The 24,251-nt window shown below is 37.5% G+C and overlaps 1 protein-coding gene across 6 annotated transcripts in view; it reads right to left on the bottom strand.

Moving 5' to 3' along the window:
* SPIDR (scaffold protein involved in DNA repair) overlaps window positions 1-24,251 on the bottom strand; it is a 431,589-nt gene that overhangs the window by 119,167 nt on the left and 288,171 nt on the right. For all 6 annotated transcript variants that reach the window (XM_055322515.1, XM_055322518.1, XM_055322516.1 and 3 more), the window contains exons 9-10: window positions 15,335-15,530; window positions 13,098-13,345 (exon numbers count right to left, since the gene is read on the bottom strand). In XM_055322515.1, the coding sequence (XP_055178490.1) occupies window positions 13,098-13,345; window positions 15,335-15,530 (444 nt within the window). The remainder of the gene's footprint in view (window positions 1-13,097; window positions 13,346-15,334; window positions 15,531-24,251) is intronic.

Raw genomic sequence — 24,251 nt, 5'->3', positions numbered from 1 at the left:
TCAAACCAAAGGTGAATAATCCCACTACCTGGAAAGAAGTATTTGGAGGTTCACTGTATAGAATGGAATCTTGGAGTACGTGAAGTTGACTCCATGACTAAAAATAACTGAAAGCGGGTTCAATTATTAACAAACTTAAAGCTGACAATCACTTCTGTTTTAGATAATTTAATGGAAAAGGCTTTTTAAAAGAAGTAATGCATTCCAACTCTCTCTCTTCTCAACCACCTGGTTCTCCTGCCATGGGACAACTACAGTTACCAGCTTCTATGTATTTTTCCAGACATACTGTATGCAAATAAAAACATTTAAGTCCATAGTGCTCCCCTACTTTTGTGACTTTTACTCAGATTTCCTAAAATAGCTACTTGAGGACAGAAGCTCCATTTTCTCTTTCTTGTAAATGCTATTTATTTTCACTGCAGAGTGATGTGCCATGGTATGCACTAGATTAAATAACACCTCTTATTTAGTATGCTATTTAGCCCTTGCAAAAAGAAGCCTTATTATTTCCATTTGACATTAATAAAGGGTGACATTGGGTTTCTGATATCCAGAACAATGTTCTTCTCACTGCACAGTTATGTTTGAGGAAGAAATTCTAACCATATATTTTCAATAAGAAATGAATGAATAAGAAATTACTTCAAAGAGGGGACCCTGGGTGGCTCAGTCAGTTGAGTGTTTAACTTGGTTTTGGCTCAGGTCACGATCTCATGGGTTGGGAGATCAAGCCTCTAGTCAGGCTCCACACTCAGCACACGTGCTCTCTCTTGCAAATAACTAAAATAAATCTTTTTTTTTTTTTTAAAGAAATGACTTCAAAGACTGCTCAGAAATTTGCCTTGTGCGTTTATATGTTATTTCTCCCCTGCTCCTGTAAAAGTCAGAAATGTTCTTCCTTCATACTCCCTTAGGTACCAACAAAGGTAACTCCAGTTTTGCTCCAGTACTTTATGAAATGGGTGTTAAAACATATACTATTTTTTTAAAAAAGTAAGTACAGAAACCTAACAAACCCTAACTCAGCCATCAAGGTCACCAAGAACAGAGATACGTTCTTGATATCATGTCAACAGTAGTATGTACCCCTGATAGGATATAATGAAAATGACACTTTACCTCCATGTTCTTCTACCCCCAAAGCCACACCAGTGTAAACATCAGAAAAACACAAGCTAAAGGATATTCTACAAAATATCTGGACAGTAATCTTCAAAACTGTTAAGGTCATTAAAAACAAAGAGTATCTATAAAATTGACAGTCTAAAGTAGTCTAAGAAGACATGACAATAACATGTAATGTGGTATCCTGAATGGGATCCTGGAACAGAAAAAGGACATTAGGGAAAATCTGAAGAAATCTGAATATAGTATGGATTTCAGTTAATACGGTATCAATATATTATAGAATATAATATAGCACAATAAAGTAATATTAATATAGTATAGTAATAATATAGTATCAATATTGGTTTAATAAGTGTGAGACTCGATCATTCTAATATAAGAATTTAACAATAGGGAAACTGGGTATAGGGTATCTTTCTGAATCTAAAGCCACTCTAAAATAAAAAGTTTATCAAACTTAATTAAATAAAAAAGCTAGGATACGGGCAGCCCGGGTGGCTCAGTGGTTTAGAGCCGCCTTCAGCCCAGGGCGTGATCCTGGAGTCCTAGGATCGAGTCCCATGTCAGGCTCCCTGCATGAAACCTGCTTCTCCCTCTGCCTGTGTCTCTGCCTCTGTCTCTGTCTCTGTGTGTGTTTCTCTTGGGTAAATAAATTTAAAAAAAAAAGCTAGGATATTTTTATAAATTCCCATTACTGAGAATACTTACTACAAAGAAGGATCAAGGAGAATGGAACTAGTTCTATAACCTGATAACTCAAAGTAATTATTTTAATAATTTGGTTATAACACATGTTCTGCTAAGAATCATCAAATGTTAAATATCTTCTTTGATTCCTAACCATATAATGCATAATACAAAAAAAGGTGGATTAGGCTACGCAGAAAAAGCATTTGACCAAATCCAATACTCTTTCATGATGAAAACATGCAATAAAGTAGAACAAGGAAACATCCTCAATCTGATACAGGCCATTTATGAAAAACAAAAAACAAAAACTATAGTTAATATTATACTCAATGGTGAAAGACTGAAAGTTCCCCCCTCCCCTTACGATCAGGAATAAAACAAAGATGGCAGTTTTTACTACTTCCATTCAGTGTTGTACTAGAAATTCTCCCCAGATACTCTACTCAGAGCAATTAGTTAAGAAAAAGAAATAAATGGAAAATAAGTTGGAAAGGAATAAGTAAAAATATCTCTTCACACACGATAGGACAGTTGTTATTTAAAAAAAAAAAGGAAGAAAGTAATAAGTGTTGACAAGGATGTGGAAAAACTGGAACCCTCATATAGAGTGGTGGAAATATAAAGTGGTGCATCTGCTGTAGAAAATATTCTGGTGGTTTCTCAAAAACTTAAACACAGATTTACCATATGACCCAGCAATTTTACTCCTAGGGCTATACCCAAGAGAAATGAAACCTGTCCACAGGAAAACTTCAAGACAGATGTTCACAGCAACATCATTCATAATACCTGCAAAGTAGAAACAACCCAAATAACCATCACCCAGTAAATGAGTAAATAAAACTTGATATATCTATATGATGAAATATTATTCAGCCATAAAAAAGCATGGAGTATCAATACATGCCACCACATGAATGAGCCCTGAAATCATTGTGCTAATTGAAAGACACCAGACACAAAAGACCACATATTGCATGATTCCATTTAAATGAAATATCCAGGAAGGCAAATACATAGAGGTAAAAAGCAGATTAGTGGTTGTAAGGGGCTAGGAGAGGGGGTTCATAGGGAGGGACTGCTTAGAGGGCACAGGGTTTCCTTTAACATGATGAAAATGTGTTGGAACTATATAGAAATGGTAGTTGTACAGTACTGTGAACATACTAAATACCACTCAACTGTATACTTTAAAATGGCTTATGTTAAGTAAATTTCACCTCAATTAAAAAAACTTAAAAAAAGATAATGTGTACACAAACACAAAATTCACATGTTCTAACAGGCATTCAGGGAATCTGTCCCACAGCATCTAGCTTCTCCCCAGAGGCAGGGACTAGAAACAGTTCCTTTTTAATTTTTATTTTTTAAAGTAGGCGCCATGCCCAAAGTTGGACTTGAACTCATGAACCTGAGATCAAGAGTCACATGCTCTACCAAGAGAGTCAGCCAGGTGCCCGACAGTCTCTTCTTATGTACACTTCCAAGCAGTCTATTCATAAAGGAGCACATATATATATATGTATGTGAAAATAAGCATATTCATTGTTGTTTTTACTAAACGTTAACTAAACAGGCTTTCTCCAAACAGGAGGGATGGTGGAGTCACAGCTACTGCAGTACCAGAAAGCCTTTGGAGATGGGATTTCATTAATGTGCCTCAGTTCCTCAGGCTGTACTCTCCCCCACCTTCCACCCATCCAAAGAGCAGATACCAGATACTTTTCTTTATGAAGCACCTGGAAGAAATTAAAAATTTAAACATTAAGTCAAATGCAAGTGAGCCTGCTGTGAAGAGTGACCCATGCTACCACAGGTTTCCCCTGTTATCCTTTCCTTCCCTCCTTTTTCCTTCCTTCTTTCTCTTCTTTTTCCTTTCTTTCTCTTTCTCTCTCTCTCTTTCTTTCTTGTTTCAAGTTTTTACTTAATTCGAGTTGGTTAACATATACTTTTCCACTTTTCTATAGCTCACGTAAAGAAAGGTCCTCAAGACCTTTGGATTTTCCCCAATGTCTGTGGGATTCTTGGATAGCCAGTGTTCTTCTATTGTAACTCATCTGGGTGCAAAGACTCAAGTACAGAGTTGAATAAGTTAACTCTAAGTTTTCCAAAAGTCTATTTAAATGGTAAAACATCCAGGAGATTTTGACATTTATTTCATTCTTCTTCCCACTTCCAAACATACACAGTCTGGACCTCTCTTTTTGCCTCCCCACAACCCCTGGAGCTTTCGACACCTGCACTCAGACTCTATACCAGAGAGAGAAGGGACAGTCATCACTTAGCGAAACAAAATGGCAGGCCAGGACACACAGCTCACACAGCAGGTGTCAGACTCAGAGCTACTGAAGACCTGTAAAACCTCTCCCCACCATCTTCCCCTGGATGACTCAGTCTTCTTTTTGCTCCAGTCTTCTTTTTTCTTTAATTCAAATTATGAGTTCTTTCCTTTTCAAGTAATTAAGTTTGGTTTAATGTTAAAAGTTAGGTTTTCTTTCATCCTTTCATCTTTTACCCAGGCTGCTTAATTTTTTCTTGACACCTCTTAGTTCTGCATTGCATTAATTATAACAAATGCTTTAAAACTCTTAAATGATATTCGACTGGATTCTTTTCCTTTCTTTATAAATTCTCAGTCAAGAGCTGCTCTTCTTCCTCCTTTGCCACCTGCTTAAGTGCTCCTTCTTTTTCCTCCTCCACTTCCCTCCTTTACACTGAATGAACACTCTCTAGGAGCCTCTAGTCCAAGTATCTCATTTTCTTTAAGATTGGGGTAGACTAGGGCAGCCCCGGTGGCGCAGCGGTTTAGTGCTGCCTGCAGCCCGGGGTGTGATCCTGGAGACCCGGGATCGAGTCCCACGTCGGGCTCCCTGCATGGAGCCTGCTTCTCTCTCTGCCTGTGTCTCTGCCTCCCTTTCACTCTCTCTGAATAAATAAATAAATCTTTAAAAAAAAAAGATTGGGGTAGACTAGACTTTACCTTTTTCCTAAAGCAGAGTATTCCTGGTGATTCTCAATGCACTAGCCTCTTTATCAGTGTCCTTAGAGAAACAACAGTATTGTAGTACCTCTCCAAGGACCAGTTTGTCCTGAGACAGAAGGAGAATACACAGTCTCCACAGCTACTACTTTTCCCCATCTACACATACTTGTTAAGTGTCCACTACATTCATGGTCTGGTACCAAAATATGATGAGTCACAGTCCTTGACCCCAGAGGGTTAATCAGGAGAAGTGAAATCTAAAAAAAATATATATGTATGGCCTTATTTTGACGGCACTGACAAGTATCAGTGCAATGTATAATACCTGGCCATTATGATCACTATATAACCAAGCACCCATCTAGATACCTGTATCTGTCATTCTTTTGGTTTCTGTGCAAATAAATGGGAAGGTTCAGACATTTATGATACCACTGCCAGGTAAAATGATCCAGAAAAAACAGGGGTACTTCTTCATATATCACAACGTCTCTTTCTTGTGAAGAAGGACATTCTTCCAAATAATTGTCTTGGAGGTTGTTTGCTCCAGTTTTCTGTGGAGCATGGGGTTGATTTGGCTTTAGCTAATCAGAACTGTACAGCCAAGAAATAAGCACAAGGACGAGTTTACCAGGACTGCCAGCTGGCTGCCCCAAGTGCTCCTAGGAGCTAGGTGCCCCAAGCAGCTAGCAGACAGAGCCAAATGGGGAGGTAAGGGGACAACAAGGTGGAGCAGCCTCGCTGGAGTGGAGTCAAGATGCACAGTGCCCCTGATGCACTGTGCTTGTGGATGTGGAGGTGTGTGGAACTGTGTGCTTGCACGTGGCTGCCACTGCAGACTCTGCCAGTCTGTGTGTTCTCATAGCTCTTCTTTGTGCCGTCATATCAGAGAAGTGCATTCCAGGGCTGCAATCTAGCCCATAGGGCAGTTCTAGTGTGACTGCAGTACTGCTCCAGACTGCAGCTGCAAGCACAGAAGGGAGGGGGTACAGACCATTAGAGGGCTCTGGCCACTTTTGCAACAGAAGTTTCCAGGGAAAGGAGGTCAGGAAAAGGAAGAAAATTCCATGCCTTTTATACTGAGCCACTTTGAAATCATTCTCGATCTTGATGGATAACAGGTGCTGGAAAATCACCAGGGCTACGTTAAGGTGCAAACTTTACAACTATGGATGCACATATCATGTTTGGCTATGAATCTGGAAAATTACTTGTATTATCTTCATTCTGTATGAAAATTTTATTTTCATGATGGTCTATACTCACAGCACAAGGCTGTTGTCATTTCTTTTGATCTTTTCCTTCAAGTCCATCAACACTTTAATATATAAAAAAAGAACATGGGAACTTTCATCTCAATTTCATATTATTAATAAGCTCATTAGGGATACATATTCAAGATACATCAGTTATAAATGTAAAGCATGGATCAAATGACATGGATTGGTATTACAGAATTTTTAGTTTTATTTTTTTTGTGTGGGGGGAGGGTCAGAGGGAGAGAGAATCTTAAGCAGGCTCCATGCCCAGTGTGGAACCCGATGTGGGACTCAGTCTCACAACTCTGAGATCATGACCTGCGCTGAAATCAAAAGTCGGACACTTAATGGAGTAAGCCACCCAGACACCCCTGAATGATTAAGAACATAAACATACGGCTTTCAAATCATCTACAATTCTAATTCTATTCTGAAACATTTAAAATTCCAATCTACTAACTGAAATCTGACACTAGATCAATAAAATAATAAAAGCTTAAAGAAGAGATAAAGGGTAGAAAAATAGGCCCATTTTCTGCCATCTAGAATGGGAAAAATGATACACAGAGACATAATATAGTGCCAACAGTCATAAATGAAAACAAAAAGAGGTATAACAGAAATATATTTAGGAATATATACAGTAGGAACAGTATATGCAGAAAAAGCATTAATGAATACTACAAATACTACTGCTTCACATAATCCTTACCAGCAAGGACTTTACAATCTTACAATAAAGCCTGATACATCTGTAACTAAGTATAACACAAAAACTGTAATAGTTATGAAGTCTGAAGAGTGTCTACTTGAAATGTTACTTCATTTAACCTTCAGGTTGAAAGTAATGATATAGCTTTAAGGGGCTATTGTGAAAATAAAAAGAGTTAAGATCGATCTATCTATCGCCATATATATAATGACATAAATGACATATATATGTGTGTGTGTGTGTGTGTGTGTGTGTATATATATATATATATATATGGAGTTTTTCATCCTACCGTGCTGAACAAGAGGCTAACTCCACAGGGGAAATGAGGAGAGATTTCATGAGGCAAGTGTGTAAGACTGGGTAGTGAAGGATGCATAGTACTTCAAGAGAGAAGAAGAGAATAAGATGAGCTACCATGACTAAACCAAAGCATCAAACAACCATTTCGTTTCTCCTGCCTTAAGATACTTAAAAGAACTGCCAGGGCAATTAAAAAAGAAAAAGAAATAAAATCCACTCACATTGGAAATGAAGAAGTAAAACTATCTTTATTTGAAGATTACATAATTTCACATATGGAAAATCCTAATGAACCCACTAAAAAACTATCAGAGCTAATAAAAAAGTTCAACAAGACTTCGGGAAATAGGTCCATATATAAGAGTCCCTTGCATCCCTATACATTAGCAATAAATAATCTAAAATGAAATTGAGATAATTTTCATTTGTAATAGCATAAAAGAATACTTAGGTATAACTCTAACTAAAAAGTGTTAAGACTTGGGATCCCTGGGTGGTGCAGCGGTTTAGCGCCTGCCTTTGGCCCAGGGCGCGATCCTGGAGACCCAGGATCGAATCCCAGGTTGGGCTCCTGGGGCATGGAGCCTGCTTCTCCCTCTGCCTATGTCTCTGCCTCTCTCTCTGTGTGTGTGACTATCATAAATAAATAAATAAAATTTTTTTAAAAAAAGTGTTAAGACTTGCACTGAAAACTATAAAATACTGCTGAAAGAAATTTAAGAATTAATGAAATGAAAAGACAAGCCATGTTTATGGAGCCAAAGACTAAATATTGCTAAAATGGCAATTCTCTTTAAGGTGATCTACAGAATCAACACAGTCTCTATCAAAATTCCAAGTGATTTATTCCAAAATTAACAAGCTGATTCTGAAATTAAAATGTAAATCTAAGAGACTCAGGATCCTTAACACAATCTTAAAAAAAAAAAAGAGGACTTACACTCTGATTTCCAAATGTACTATGAAATTTTAGTAATTAAGATTATGGTACTGGCATAAAGAGATCAATGGAAGAAAACTGAGTCCAGAAATAAACACTAATATCTGTGCTCAACTGACTTTTGAGAAAGGTATCAAGAAAGTTTCAAAGAGAAAGAACAGTCTTTTTGGCAAATGGTGTTGGACAACTGGATACACACATGTAAAAAGATGAACCCCCCTGCCTCACACCACACACACAAATTAATCAAATGGATCATGGATCTAAATATAAGACTATAAACTGCACAACTCTTAGAATAAAATGCAGGAGTAAACTTTCATAATCTTGAATTAGGCAGCTGTTTCTTAGATGTGACACCCAAACACCAAAAGCACAAAAAGGAAAAAAAAAAAGATTGGAGATCATTAAGATGATAAACTTTAATGCTTCAAAGGACACTATATCAAATAAGTGGAAAAAAAAATATTCCACAGAATGGGAGAATATATTTTCAAATCATGTATATGGTAAGAGATTTGTTACCAGAATAAAGAACTCTTACAATTCAACAAAAAAGGGGACAAATAACCCATTTAAGAAAACAAAGGATCTGAAGAGGCATTTCTCTAAAGATGTACGTATACAAATGGTCAAAGAGCACATGAAAACATGCACAACACTGTTAATCCCTCGGGAACTGCAAAGCAAAGCAACAAGGATACAGCACTTCACATTCACTTGGATGGCTATCCTCACTAACACAAGTGTTGGTGAGGATGTGGAGAGACTGGAGCCCTCATTCGCCGCTGGTGGGAACGTAAAATGGTAGCTTCTTTGGAAAACAGTTTAACTCTTCAAAGAGTTAAACACAGAGTTAGCATATGACTCAGCAACTCTACTCCTAAATACATACTCAAGAGAAATGAAAACATACATTCATAGAAAGAACTTGTACACAGGTGTTCATGGCAGCACTATTCATATTAGTCAAAAGTAGAAACAACCTAGATGTTCATCACCTGACAAACTGAATATGTCATACTCAAACAATGGAATGAAATACTGATGCATGTCAGAACATGGATCAACATGTTACAACACAGGTGAGCCTTGAAAATCTCATGCCAAGTGAAAGAAGCCAGTCATAAGATGGTACATTGTATAGTTCCATTTATATATGTGCAAATCCACAGAGACAGAAAATAGAGTAGTGGTTGCCACAACCTAGGGGAAGGAGGAGTAAATAGTCAATGGGTCTGAGGTTTCTTTTTGAGGTCACAAAAGTGTTCTAATATTACATTACTATATTAGTTGTAAAACTCTGTAAGTACAGGACTGCAAAGAAAATATGGCAAAATGACCTTGGATATCATACAGACCACCCAGAACTGTCTTAGGAAGTAAGCAAAGGGTTAAGAGCTGAGTAGCTGAGACTAAAGGGTTTATTTAAGACTTATGAGCACAGAGCTAATGGTTAAAAGAGAATTTAAATTTACTGAGAAATCACAGGTAAGGAAAACCTAAAGAATGAGATATCATTCATATCATTTATAATAATACATTAAAAAAATGATGCCCTGCTCTCATATCTTTTTCATTGCAATAAAAATACTCAAATCACTGAAAAGGAATAATTTCAACTTTTCTACAACATGAAAAAGTAAACACTTAGACAACATTTAGAACTAAAATATGAATAACAATAAGCCTTATGAGAGTGTGATGCTAAGTAGGTCAATCAACAGAATCACTCCACGGAACAGGTGAAAGGGTCCTGTGTACTGCAGAGGAGACATAGACTCCCCTTTGGCCTCCTTCATCACTGACACACATGCATCTCTGTTCTAGAGAAAGAACGCCAGTTACGCCATCTCTGTGCACAGAGATGTGAGTCCAATATATCATCTAATCATTTAATAGGAAGAAAAGCAAATGTTCACAAGCAGAGAGAAGAGCTGCACACACCCTGGGAGACCTGGCTGCTGAGCACGCAGCTGGGGATCCATGTGCCACAGTCCACAGCCCTCTCATCAAAAGGAGTCCTGCAAACTTGATACACATCTTTTTCTACCGTCCAAACATGCACAAGAGCTAATCATCATAAAAGACACTAATCATCATATCAACTGTTAGTGCATGTTCCTCATTCTGCTTTAATATTGGATCATTTTCACCATCAGGAATCTGGGATGTCTTTAGATGTTCTAGACAAAGACAAAAATATACCAGCCATAATTACCAGCACCATCCAGTACTGGACCCAGCACTAGGTCACTTTCCTGCAGTGTTTATTACAGAGCAACTTGTAGGCTTCCAACATTTAGAAGGCAATGGTCACATTTCATATATATAAATTTACATAAATGTTTTCTAAAGTAGATGAGTAGCAACTCTTTGTTGATGAGGGAGGTGCAGTAAATGGAAAATGCAAAAGGACAGGGGCAAACACCACCTTCAGTCAAGCTTCCGCTGCTGCCAGGCAATGGACTCAACTGAATACAACATGAATAATGATTTGTAATATGATCTTCTTTCTTTATTTTAGGTTTTTATTATTGTAACAATGTTATTTATCAGTATTTTACAATTTTTAAGTATTTGCACTTATTTTTAAAGACCTAGTGAGCCACCTTCTATTGAGCCCTTATTGTATGAGAAGCATGATGCTAAACACATTACATATATAATCTCAATGTATAAATAAAATCTATATTAGAATAAAAAAAATAAAAAATAAATAAAAAAAATCTACATTAGAAGACATATTGCTAAATGATCCTCCAAAGCAGATATTTTAATGCTTGTAATGGTACATTCATTAGCAAAGAATTAGCACAGGGTTACATGTAATTTTACTTCTATGTTAATTCCGTTTGTAAACTGGAGTTTGATCATTATTATAGCATTATGAATCTAGAAAATATTAAGAGTCAGTTTACAATAATACCTTTCTGTACCCAAATGACATCTCAGAAGCCTTGTTCTCAAACCCAAGCTCAAATGCTATGATTTCCCATCCAAAGTTTCATTTTCCTATATAATCCAATCAATTCCGCCCCATGGTGGGGCACTTTCACCACTCCTGCTGCCCAGGATGACCTGACCCCCCCAGTCATTCTTAATCAGAGCCTGGTCCTAACTCAATTTTATCCCCTTTCTTTCAGCTCCACACTCTATTGTCCTGACATTTGGGATTCTCTATCTCATGATGCTATTCTTTTTGTCCACCTGTATAACTAACTGTCAGCAAGTAAAAACCTCTCTGAGACTCAATTTCCTCATCTGTGAAATGGGACTAATATCCTCTAGCCTCAGCATTGTATAATCTCATGTGTGCTACAGGAAACACAGCACATATAATGATATTAATTACATCTGAATAACTAAAGGTTATTTTCTTGTTTTTGAGGTTTATGCCTGGCCTTTTTTCAAACCACAATTTAACTCCACCTCATTTGATATGTCCCAGTGTGTGTTCTAAGGTACAAATCCAACACATTCATAATGCCAGGCATTGGGTTAGCTTCCAATTCTTCCCTTTGCTCAACAAGTAAAACAAGCACCACCAAAGGAGCTGGAGGGACAGGACTCGAGGTATCCGCTGCTGTGATTACTCATAAGGGAGAAACCCTCCTGCCAGTTTCGCCTCGCCTTCTCATCATCGTGACTCAGTCCCTGCTGTCCCTAATCTCCTCTGAATGTGTAGCCTGTGTGCTGGGCTGGAGAAGCTTTACCAAGATTATCATTGCTTCGGCTACTCAGTACTTCCTCCTCCAAAGCCTAATGCTGGATACATTCCATGAAAAACAAACAAACAAACCAAAACCTATGTCTGATCTCTAACTGGCTCAGATAACTCTATTTAGGCTTACCACAGGTTTAAGTTAAAGACTACAAGACTGGTCTACATCTACAAGTTAGAAATCCTAAAACTGATATATTCATTTAAGATATTCACATATTCCAAACAAAATAAAATAAAATAAAAATTTTTCCTATACATCCACAAAAAACATTCTCTAATTCTACATCTAAAGGAGACATTTTGAAACTCATAGGACTTTCAAATAAAGTGTCAGCACCTGAAGTGGGTTCATAATTAACACAGAAATGTTTCCTGTCACTCCTTCTGAATGGTATCTGAAGGCACTATAAGGATAGGATATTGTTGTAATTACTGTTTCTTCAATATGTGTCTTCTTTTAAAAGTAGATTAAAAAATGATTGATCAATTGGCATCTATACTTTTAATTTCTATTATATTATAAATCCATCTCACTGCGTTGAGGGCAATTTCACATAGAAAGAAATACAACCTCAAAAGGTTACATCAAGGCTCTGACATAAATAAACTCTTCAGTCAATGACATGACTACAGCTATTTGAAAAAAACACAGGAAGGGCCTAACTACAAGTAGAAAGAAGATGTCGTTCCCACTGTTAGTATGAGCAAAGTACTTTGAGTCACGAGTTTGGCTCATGCAGCTGCACTGTCCACAAAGGTAGCCACTAGCTACAAGGGGCTACATAAAATAAAGTTAATTAAAATTAAATAAAACTTGAAATTTAGTTCCTTAGTCCCACTAGCCATATTTTGAGTGCTCAGTAACCACATGGTCAGTGACTACCTCACTGGACTGTACAAATACACAACATTTATATCACTGCAGAAAGTTCTATTAGGTAGTGCTGCTGATATAGGTTAGAATAACACTCTCTGAAAGACACAGATTTACTTAGGGTTTTAAGATGTATAAACCTTGACAGACATTACAGTGGTCTTTTTAGGTATGCTAACCACATGTCCTGGCTTTTCTAGAATAATACCAGTGTTTCTTGTTTATATTGCTTTCAATAACATGAACCATTAAAGGTAAAAGTAAATGAACAAATTAAAATTTTAGTAGGACTTTTTATATTAAGTAAAGAGAGACTCCTTTGTCATACCATGTGTCCCAAAATTTGATGCAAGAAAAAAACAAAAAAACCCAAAAACTCATGTATATGGGGGATGCAGCCAAGAGTCTCTATTTTATCCAGCAAGAGGCTCTCACCTCTCTAGGTGACTCTAGCACCCATGCCTGTGTCATTACTCACCGAACTCTGGGTGGGCCTGAGCCAGGTGGAGCAGCTGAGCTACTTCCCTGCTGATAGGTACAGGGAAGAGAGTAAACTCTCTGTACCACCACTCGGACCCTGACTCCTGACCATGTGGCAGCTCCCTGGCTTTCCACTGCATCCAGAAGAGAATCCCTCAGGGGAGCTTGGGCTGGGAAGCACTGTTTGGCCTCCTCGTGTCCAGGGGTGCAGTCTGTCCTCATGGCAGGGAGACCACTACACATAACCTGGCCAAGACATGCAAAGGGAACTATTTCAGTTTAACTCATAACAGCATGGTACATACCAAATAATGACATATTCAGGCCATCTTCTTCTTCTTTTTTAAGATTTTATTTATTTATTCATGAGAAAGAGAGAGAGAGAGAGAGAGAGAGAGAGAGAGAAAGAGAGAGAGAGAGAGAGAGAGAGGCAGAGACATAGGCAGAGGGAGAAGCAGGCTCCATGCAGGGCGCCCGACGTGGGACTCGATTCCGGGTCTCCAGGATCAGGCCCTGGGCTGAAGGCAGCGCTAAACCCCTGAGCCACCCGGGCTCTCAGGCCATCTTCTGATGTTACTTCAGAACACCAAAGGGATAACGAAGATAAAAGATACTGCATGGGCCTCTACGTCTGCCAGGTAACTAATGCTGTTGAGGAGGGGAAGGTGAGCAAGATAACAAGGAAACAGCAAAGAGCGTTTCCAATCATTGGAAACACATATCACCTTGGATCTTTGAAAACATGTGGAAAGTCCTGCTACTATAATACTTCATGGTAATTTAGAAAATTTTTTTATGAGGTAAATATTCCCAACAGGAAAAACTAAAAAACAAAAGAATGACTAGGTTTCAAAATTTAAACATTATTAAGTGCTTGTTGTGTGCAGTCTACTACACTACTTTACAGGCTCATGGTGCCTGCCAAAAATATTAAATATTAAATACCATAAGACAACACTTCTGGAGCATGTTCTAGGCACTTTTCTTTATACATTATACTTACATAACAAACATATTTAACCTCACAACCACCCAAGCAGGTAGATTATGTCATTATGACCATTTTAAAGATAAAAATATTGAAACAGAGAAATTATGTATCTTGCCCATTGATACTTGGCAAGAAGTGGCCGAGGCAGGATTTGAACCAGGATACCTAGTTCCAAAGCCTATACTCATAACCATGATGTTATACTGCAGGTTCACTGCCACTGTTGCAAGCAAAAATGCTATCTCAATAATTTAATATCAATAGCTATTTACAACTAAATGTTAAAGCAGTAATGCACTTTGTGCCATAAATTAAATTAAGAGTCCTACCCCCTTCAGATACTTCTCTTGATAATCAAAGGGAGAGTATGCTTGTTGATACATTAACAAACAAGATGAAACTTTGTCTGCTTTTCTTTTTCTTACATCCCCTCACACTGTCAGCCTCAGTATTCTCTTCAGTGCTGATTCAGGGAACTGAGTGAACCTGAGATGGTGCACCCTGAGGAGCAACAGACACTCAGAGCCTGCAGTGGTCCCTGGAGGGCCCTTCATGTCTGCTACAAGTGAAATTTAGTAGTTCCCTACATTCATCTTGACAAATGATCATGACTCGGGGCCAATAAAACTCCACAGACAATCTACAGTGTATAATTTCAAGTGTATGCAGTTCTTTTTATCCCAAGGGATACAGATATTGTGAAAAAGAAAAATATGCCTTTTTGTAATTTAATAGGTAAAAGACTTAAAATTCCTAGAGAATTAATTATTACAAGAGGAGAATAAAAACATGAAAACTCATATATTTTGATAGATTAGGCTAAAGACTAACAATACACAATAGGAGCACTTAGGGGGCTCAGTTAGTTAAGCACGTGCCTTCAGCTCAGGTCATTGATCCCAAGGTCCTGGGATCGAGTTCCGCGTTGAGCTCCCTACTCAGTGGGGGCCTGCTTCTCTTTCTCCATCTACCACTCTCCTTGTTTATGCTATATTTCTCTGTCAAATAAATAAATAAAATCTTTAAAAAATACACCATTAGATAGATGAAATACTGTGAAAAGACTACAACTAAATACTGAATTGCGCCATATTTTCTTCAGACATAACAATAAGAAGAAGATGTTCTAGCATATATATTTATTGAATATTTGAAGAGGAACCAAAGGTAAATATCTTTGCTTATACCTTTCAAATTCATTATTATTGCAAAGCATAAAACGTCTAAAACAAATGAAAATTTACCTGGCTTTCAGGTGATTTATTTGTTAGATTCCTAAATTTAAATATCTGAGCCAAAGTGATACTTCTTCTTGGAAGAGGTGTGTTCCAACAGTACACTTCAGGTATTAGTTTTGAATTTTCTTTGGCAACAACTTTCTGACAAAAATAAGTATTCAGAATAACAGGGCAACTTCCATTTGGGATAATAAGCTTCTGCCTGGAAAAGAGAACGAAATATAACAGTGGATTTGCAATGTTGGATTTCCCTCAAGTTCTTGCTCAGTCAGGAATAAATAAATACAAAGGGCACTGATTCACCTGCTAAGTACAGATAAAACCAAGTCAGCCCATTAAGTAACAGCCATAGGTGAATGCATGGATAGACAAGATGGGGTCCTTATATACAATGGAATATTACCCAGCTAGAAAAAGAATGAGATCTTGCCATTTGTGACATGAATAGACTCAGAGAGCACTTTGTTAAGTGAGATAAATCAGACAGAGACGCAAATATCATATGATCTCACTTACATATGGCATTAAAAAACAATGGAAACAAACAAAAACAGAAATAGTCTCATAAATATAGAAAACAAACTGGTGGTAGCCAGAGGGGCTGAATATTGGGTGGGAGGATGGTCAAAATGAGTAAAGGGCATTCAGAGGTGCAAACTTGCAGTTTAATATGAGGGGGAGGAAAGCAAAATAAACCCAGAATAAATAGAAGGGAATAAATAATAAAGAACAGAAATAGATGAAACTGAAAACCGAACAATAACAAAGAAAAAACAATGCAACAAAAAGTTGGCTTTTTGATATGACAATAAAATTAACTGACAAAGGAAAGAACAGAGAAGACAGGATCACCAAAATCAAAAATGAAACAGGATATCACTACAGACTATGAAGACAACACAAAGCTAGTATGAGATTACTATAAACTACTCTACATATGCAATTTTCCACAGCTTTGGGTAAAATGGACCAATTCCTCAAAAGCACAAACTACCATAACTCAACCAATATGAAACAGATGATTTAAACAGATCTGTAAATAATAAGGAGAACAAATATGTAATTTAAAAACTACCTACCGGGGATCCCTGGGTGGCGCAGCGGTTTAGCGCCTGCCTTTGGCCCAGGGCGCAATCCTGGAGACCTGGGATTGAATCCCACATCGGGCTCCGGGTGCATGGAGCCTGCTTCTCCCTCTGCCTGTGTCTCTGCCTCTCTCTCTCTCTCTCTCTCTCTCTCTCTGTGTGACTATCATAAATAAATAAAAATTAAAAAAATAAAATAAAATAAAAACTACCTACCATAAAGATATCTCCAGGTCCAGATAATTCCACTGGAGAATTTTATTAGCAAATGTACAAAAAGGAATTAACACCAATTTTATACAATCTCTTTCAGAAAACAGAAAAGGAAGAAACACTGTCCAATTCACTTTATAAAGCTAGTATTACCCTAATATGAAAACCAAAGACAGTCCCCCCAAAACAAACAAAAAAGGAGAAAAAAAAGAAAAACCACAGACCAACATACCTCAGAAATATAGATAAAAAATCCTTAATAAAATACTAACAAATAGAATTAAGAAGTGAATATAAGTAATCATGATAAAGGGGTTAATTCCAGGGATGCAAGTCTCGTTGGATATTTGAAAATCACCTTCACCACATTAATGATGAAAGTAGTCATACAGCTCATTGGTAGATGCAGAGAAACCAGTTTATAATAGTCAATACTCGTATAATAAAAAAGTCAGAAAGGCAGAAATAGAGAACAACCTCAAGTTAATAAAGAGCATCTACAAAAATCGTACAGCTAGCATTATAATTAATAGTAAAGGAATGAATGCTTTCCAACTAAGGGAAACAATGCAAGGATATCGGTTTTCAACATGTTTTCTTTTTTTCTGCTGTTGTTCAAAAGAGGCCTATGTTCTTTCTTTACATACAGGGCACTGAATACTTGTAACAGCATTTTCCACAAAGAATGAGGGGAAATGGTAAGAAAAGAGTAACAACTATTGACATTTTCCAAATGGAAGGAAGGAAACTCCCAAAGGCACATGAGGTCCATCAGAGTGAGCAAAGATCGAGAAGGGGCAATATTTATACCCCGCCAACTTTGGCCATGCCAGGTCAAGGCTGCTGCCCCTCTTCTGCCCTTGGAATCCACGCACTCGCAGGCAGGGCCCTCAGGTGGCTGGCAGCACCTTTAGGTTCCACAACCCACGCAGATGCCTCTACCCCTGCCCTCACTCAGGTCTTCCACCTCCACCTCCCTACCTTGGGATACTAGCAGGGCCCCAAAGAGAAGACAGTGTGGTGGGTGATAATGGATGCAGTGTGTCTACATGGCCATGACTACTATCACGACCTGGCAACTCCCTGCCAGGAGTGTGAATTCTGGGCCAGCCTGCAGACTGGTGCTCCAGTGGAATAGGAGACCATGCTGGAGAAGGGGCCCATGGGAGGGTGCCCTAGACACGAGGCAGTCCTGTAGGGCAGGCTGGTGTGCGGCTTGTGCCAGTGGGGTCCACACCCTTCCATGGTGCTCTGTCGTGTGCCTCCCATGTAGCATCCCTGCAGCGCAGCCTCCAGAGAGATCAGCTGGGCTGCCTCTGCAGTTAGTATCGGGACAGTGGTCTCATCTGCTCTCACTACTTTTTTCAGCATAGGACTGGAAGTTCTTGTCAGTGCAATAAGGCAAGAAAAGAAGGGAAAATGACATACAGATCAAAAAGGAAGAAATAAACCAGTCCCTACTTGCAAATGACATGACTGCTTGTGTAGAAAATTACAAGACATCTACAAAATAGCTCTTGGAATTACGTGATTTCAGCAAGATCACAGCATGTACAAAAACCAAATGTATTTCTGTATACTATCAGTGAACATGTGGATACCAAAATTAAAAATATAAATCATGCATAATTACAAAAAAACCCAAAAACCACTTTGAAGTAAATCTAATAAAACATATACATTACTTGTGTGTTAAAGCTATAAAACACTGATAAAATAAATCAAGGATCTTATGAATGGAAAGACATGTTTAGTGGATTGAAAGACTCAATATTATAAAGATGCCAATTCTGCCCAAATGGATACATAGTTTAAAGCAATTCCCACCGAAATCCCAACAAGATTTTTTGCAGATGTACGTTAGCTTACTCAGATTTATACAGGACACTAGCAAGGTGGCAGAACTGAATCTTACTCCTATCCCCCCACAGCGACAACAACTTGGCAGCCCTCCATGGGCAAGAATGCCTGTAGCAGGCTGTGAAGCCCTGGTGGAACCCAGTAACAAGGAGCGCCATTTGCGAAAGCAGGCCCATGGACTGGTGGCTGCAGATCTAAAAACAATCCTGATCCCCTTGCTCTGGGCTGCAAGCCCCAGTTGGTCTCGGTCTTGCCACCAATACCATCCACCAGGGAACACACCACACTACTTCCTGCCTCAAGTTGACAAGCCTGCTAAACTCAGTCCCGGCTGTGGGCCCTAAAGCCATGACCCAGATCCAGCTGGGTTTATAAACCACATATCTAATAAACAGTTAATATTCAAAATATAAAAGAGACTCATACAACTTAGCAGCAAAAAAACAACCTGATTAGAAAATAGGCACAAGATTTGAGTCGATGTTCCTCCAAAGAAGACATACAAATGACCAACAGGTATATGATTATGTGCCCAGTATCATTAATCACCTCAGAGAAATGCCAATCTCAACCACAATGAGATTTCATCTCACACCTATTAAGATAGCTATTTTCAAAAAGACAAGAGATACCAAGAGTTGTTGCAGGTATGGAGAAAATGAAATCCCTGTATGCTTTTCGTAGGAATACGAATTGGTACAGTCACTATAGAAAACGGTATGGAGGTTCATCAAAAACTTTACAAGAGCACTATCGTATGATCCTGCACTCCACTTCTGGGTGTATATCCAAAAGACACGAAATCAGGATCTCAGAGAGGTATCTGAACTTCCATGTTCATTTCAACATTATTCATAATGGCCAAAATATGGAAATAACCTTTGTCTGTTGACAGATGAATGGATAAATGTGTTGGTGAACATACATGAACGCACGGACACACAGACACAGACACACGCAGGAATAATATTTAATTGTAAAAGAGGAAATCCTGCCATTTGTGAAAACATGAAATATGGACAAACCTGGAAGACAGTATGTTTAATGGAATAAACCAGACATAGAAAGTTAAATGCCTTATAATCTTACTTATATGTGGAATCTAAAAAAACTGAACTGCTAGAAGCAAAGAGTAGAATTGTGGTTGCCAGGGGCTACTGGATGGGGAAAAAAGAGAACTACTGGTCAAAGGATACAAACTTTCAGTTATTAGATGAATAAGTCCTGGAGATCTAATGTACAGCATGTCTATAGTTAATAACATATTACATAGTTGAACTTTGCCAAGAAGTAGATCTTAAGTATTCTCATTACATACACAAGAAAAGATAACGCAGTGTGATGAAGGATACATTAATTAGTTGGATTGTGGTAGTTATTTTCAAACGTGTGTGAATATATATCAAATGATCATCTTATACACCTTAAATATATACAATTTTTATTGGCCAATATACCTTAAGAAGTTTGGGAAAAAACTATATGGAAAGGTAAAGGAACTAGACTATCTAAAACAATTTTGGAAAAAAAAAAAGAATAGAGTTGGCGAAATTACTCTGATTTTAAGACCTGTATATGGATATAATACTCAATACTGTATGGTATTGGTGGAAGAACATAGATTAATAAAGCAGAATAGAGAAACTGTAAGTAGACTCCACAGATATGCCCAACTGATTTTTCACGAAAGTGCCAAAGCAATACAATAAAGGAAGTAGACTGTGGATATTCTTAGTCAGAAAAGTACAAGCTACAAACCGAGTCTCAAACTTTAAATAAAATTTAACTCAAAATTGATCATGAATATAAATGTAAATTATAAAGCTATAAAACTTCATTTATTTTTTAAGATTTTATTTATTTGAAAGAAAGAGAGAAAGAGAGCACATGCATACACAAGCCAGGGAAGAGGCAAAGGACCAGGGAGAAGCAGATTCCATGGTGAGAAGAGAGCCCGATGCAGGGCTCCATCCCAGGACCCTGGGATTATGACCTGAGTCAAAGGCAGATGCTTAACCTACTGAGCCACCCAGGTGCCCCACACTATAAAACTTAAAGAAAAAAAAAAACCCACAAAAAGGAAAAAAATGACAATTGGACTTCATTAAAACTAAAAACTTTTGATTTGAGAAAGACCTTGTTAAAAGGACAAAAGGAGAACTTACAGAGAGAAAATATTTGCAAAGCACATATCCAAGAAAGGCCAATGACCTAGAATTAAAAAGAAATCTGAAAAACCGTGTGTGAAAGAGTGAACAATCTGAACATGGACAACAGTTGTGAGTAGACAATTCACCGAAGAGATATATAAATGGCTAAAAATTAGCACATCAAAAGCTATTCAATGTCATTAGCCACCAAGAAAACACACATTAAAACCACAGAGGTACAGTGCCTCTATACTATCCAAATGATTAAAACAAAACATAGTGATGACACCAAAAGCAGATGAGGATATGAAAAAACTGGATTGCCCAATCGTTGCTGGTTGGAACATAAAGGTGTGTAGTCAGCCACTTGGAAAAAAGTCTGGCAATTCTAGAAGACAGTAAACATGCAACTACCATACAACCCACTGCACTTCTGGGCATTTACTGCAGAGATGCAAATTTCAATAGCACTGGATGTGCTTTGTCTCCTGGCAGCACCATTAGCCATGTGGCTAATAAGAGCAATTTATCTGCAAAACCTGAGTAATTTACACATACATATATGCAAACCCAAAAGGGGCTCGTTTTTTCTGATCTCTTGTTGGCAAAGTAAATAAATTCATGATTGATGCAGGATTACTACAGCAAAATGAATAAAAGACATTAATATATTTGGCTTGCTCTCAATGTGACTGCATTAGATAACTGTACAAATATACCCACAATCTCAAGCATTGTATTCTTGGTGTTTCTGCTCACTTTCCTCCATTTCCTTTTAATTTATGGGCAGACTTGAAGGGCCTCTTAAAGTGTTTTAAGTGCCTTGCTAATCTATATTATAAAGCTCGCATTTTTATTAGCTAGTAAAAATAAAATTCAATACTCCATATTTTAATATTTGCCATTTAGAAACAAAGGTATATTTGATACTAATAGCTCCCATATTCTAATTTTCCTTAATATTTAATGTTCAGTTTTATATGGAAATATTCAAAACATATCCTTGATTAAAAAATTAACTTTGAAAATTTGCAATTCATAGTAATTTGATAAGGAAAGCTGACCTGACAGGAATCCTTTTTTTTTTTTTTAAAGATTTCATTTATTTATTCATGAGAGACAGAGAGAGAGAGGCAGAGACACAGGCATAGAGAGAAGCAGGCTCCATGCAGGAAGCCTGATGTAGATAGAACTCGATCCCAGGACTCCAGGATCATACCCTGGGTCGAAGGCAGGCACTAAACCGCTAAGCCACCAGGGATCCACAGGAATCCTTTTTAGCAATAAAAAAATAGAACTCTTTTAGTTTCAAATGGAAAAAATGAAGTTAGCCAATAGGCAATTAACAAAAATAAACATTGCATCTAGAAAGAGCAATGTCCTTAATTGTGTATTATTTTGCAATATCACAGCATTTCTGTTTACTTACCCAGCCCTCTACCTTATTAGTAGCAAAGTTAGGGTTAACCCAAATTCAGAATCTTCCAGATTCCTGGAGATTATAGAGATGATAATATACAGTGTCATCTCAAACAGGCAGATTTTTTTAGAGTTTTAAATTATTAAAGAAAGATTTACTTCATAACTATTGATCTGGATCTCTTTTATAATTAAACATGTCACTACAAATTTAGCAAAAAAAAAAGATTTTAACTCTATTTTGAAATGTGGCTGAGAAGTTACATATTTCCAGAAATAGCATTTATATGTATATATATTTCAGTGTTAGCTTTGCTTAATAGAAGGGAAAGCTGAGGTAGAAATAGTGGTCCTGTGGCCCAGCCGTGGGGCTCAGAGAGCGAGAGGCAGGAACTCAGGCCAGGCTACTGCAGCACATGGCCAGCTCATCCACTCCTGCATCTTCTGTAGAAAACAGGGAGAACGTTTATTCTAATGATGACGGAAACGTTTGTTTAATTACACATCAAAAATACCAAATATACATATTTAGCAAAATTCTTTCTGATTCAAGCTAATCAAACTGAATTAGTCCAGAATAGAAGTAATTTGTAAGGATATTTAGTTTATTACTTCAAATCACAAATTAAAATTATAGTCCTTAGAAAAGATAACATTTTGGCAAACCTTCTGAAATAGATATAACTAATTTTTTTTTATTAAGGTACAATTGACATGTTATATTGTTTCAGGTATACAAAATGAGTCAGTATTTGTATACATTGTGAAATGATCACAATAAGTCTAGTTACCATCATCGCCATATATAGTGACAATTTTTTTCTTGTGATAAGAACTTCTAAGATTAACTCTCTTAGCAACTTCTCAAATAATAATATACCATTATTAACTATAGTCACCATGATGTACATTACTTCCCCAGGACTTACTTGTTTTATAACTGGAAGTTTGTGCCTTTTGAACCTCTTCACTCATGTTTCCTGTCTCCACCCGCTGCCTCTGGAAACCACCAATCTGTTCTCTCTATCTATGGGCAGGTATGACTAATTTTTGAAGAGTTTATCACTTGTTTCTGTACCAAGAGTACTGAGATTTGAAAATAACTGATTCTCTAAGGTAAATAGACTTGAAATCTTGTTCAAGTTTTTCATGTGCTCACAAGTACCCTTTATCTTCTAAAGGTAACTACATAGGTAAACATAATCTAACTAGATCCATAGGATCATAATTTCTGAATTGGGAAATTTGAATAAGGTTTAAAATGATTTAGCATACTATGTGCAGTCTGAAAATTTCAGTCACAGATATGAATTTTTATACTTAGAAGATCTGGTAAATCAATTCAAATAATAATATCATATCTAATAACATAGATTTGGAAGGCTGGTCAATACTGAAAGACCTTAAAACCCATATCTAGGTCCATTTGGTTCATTTCACCTTTTACTCAACACCTATGATGTGTCAAACACAAGGATGCAGTCAGAGACAAGAAGGCTGAGTGGATGGTTCTACTGCGAAGGAAAGGGGTGTTACTGCCACTGGATACCCCAATGGAGGACCTTTGGGAGTTATCCCACGGCAGTGAGGAAGTCTTCCCAGGAGAAGGAGCCCGGTGAGGGCTGTCATGGGTCAGGGAGGGGGGGAGAAGAGATGCATGGAAGACTCCAGAGGCTGCCCAGAGGCTTCCCAGAGGCAATGACCACAGTTTAGGTTCAATGTAATGTGCAAATATGTCACATTACATCACTTGGTCTCTTCAGAAAAAAAAAAATCACATGTTCACTTTCCTTTATGAGCAGGAAGAGGAAGTTAGAGCTTTTCAGCATCCACATCCATAGTTCCATCATTGTTTTTCAATTTCATTTTATACTGCAATCCAGTATTAACTGCTATAGACCTTATAATCATCTGACATATCTCATTGCCACAAATGTTATGTGATGACCAAAAAAGTTTACAGAACATGTATGAAGATTAATATTACAGCATATTTAACTAGTATTTCTAAAGATCAAACTGGAAATAAAAACAAACCTAAAGTGCTAAAGTGTTAAACCTGACTTGACAAATCACATATACAGCCAACACCACCAGTGAACATTATCACGGCGTTGAAGAATATGCATTTACTTTCCAGTCAACTCTCAGAACATCCTGGAGATGGCAGCAGGGTGGGCTAAAATATGGGAGAGT

The sequence above is a fragment of the Nyctereutes procyonoides genome, unplaced genomic scaffold (assembly GCF_905146905.1).
Source record: "Nyctereutes procyonoides isolate TBG_1078 unplaced genomic scaffold, NYPRO_anot_genome, whole genome shotgun sequence".
NCBI classification, from domain to species: Eukaryota; Metazoa; Chordata; class Mammalia; order Carnivora; family Canidae; genus Nyctereutes; species Nyctereutes procyonoides.
Note: the sequence above shows the minus strand (reverse complement) of the source record. Positions and strands in the feature narration are given on the sequence as shown.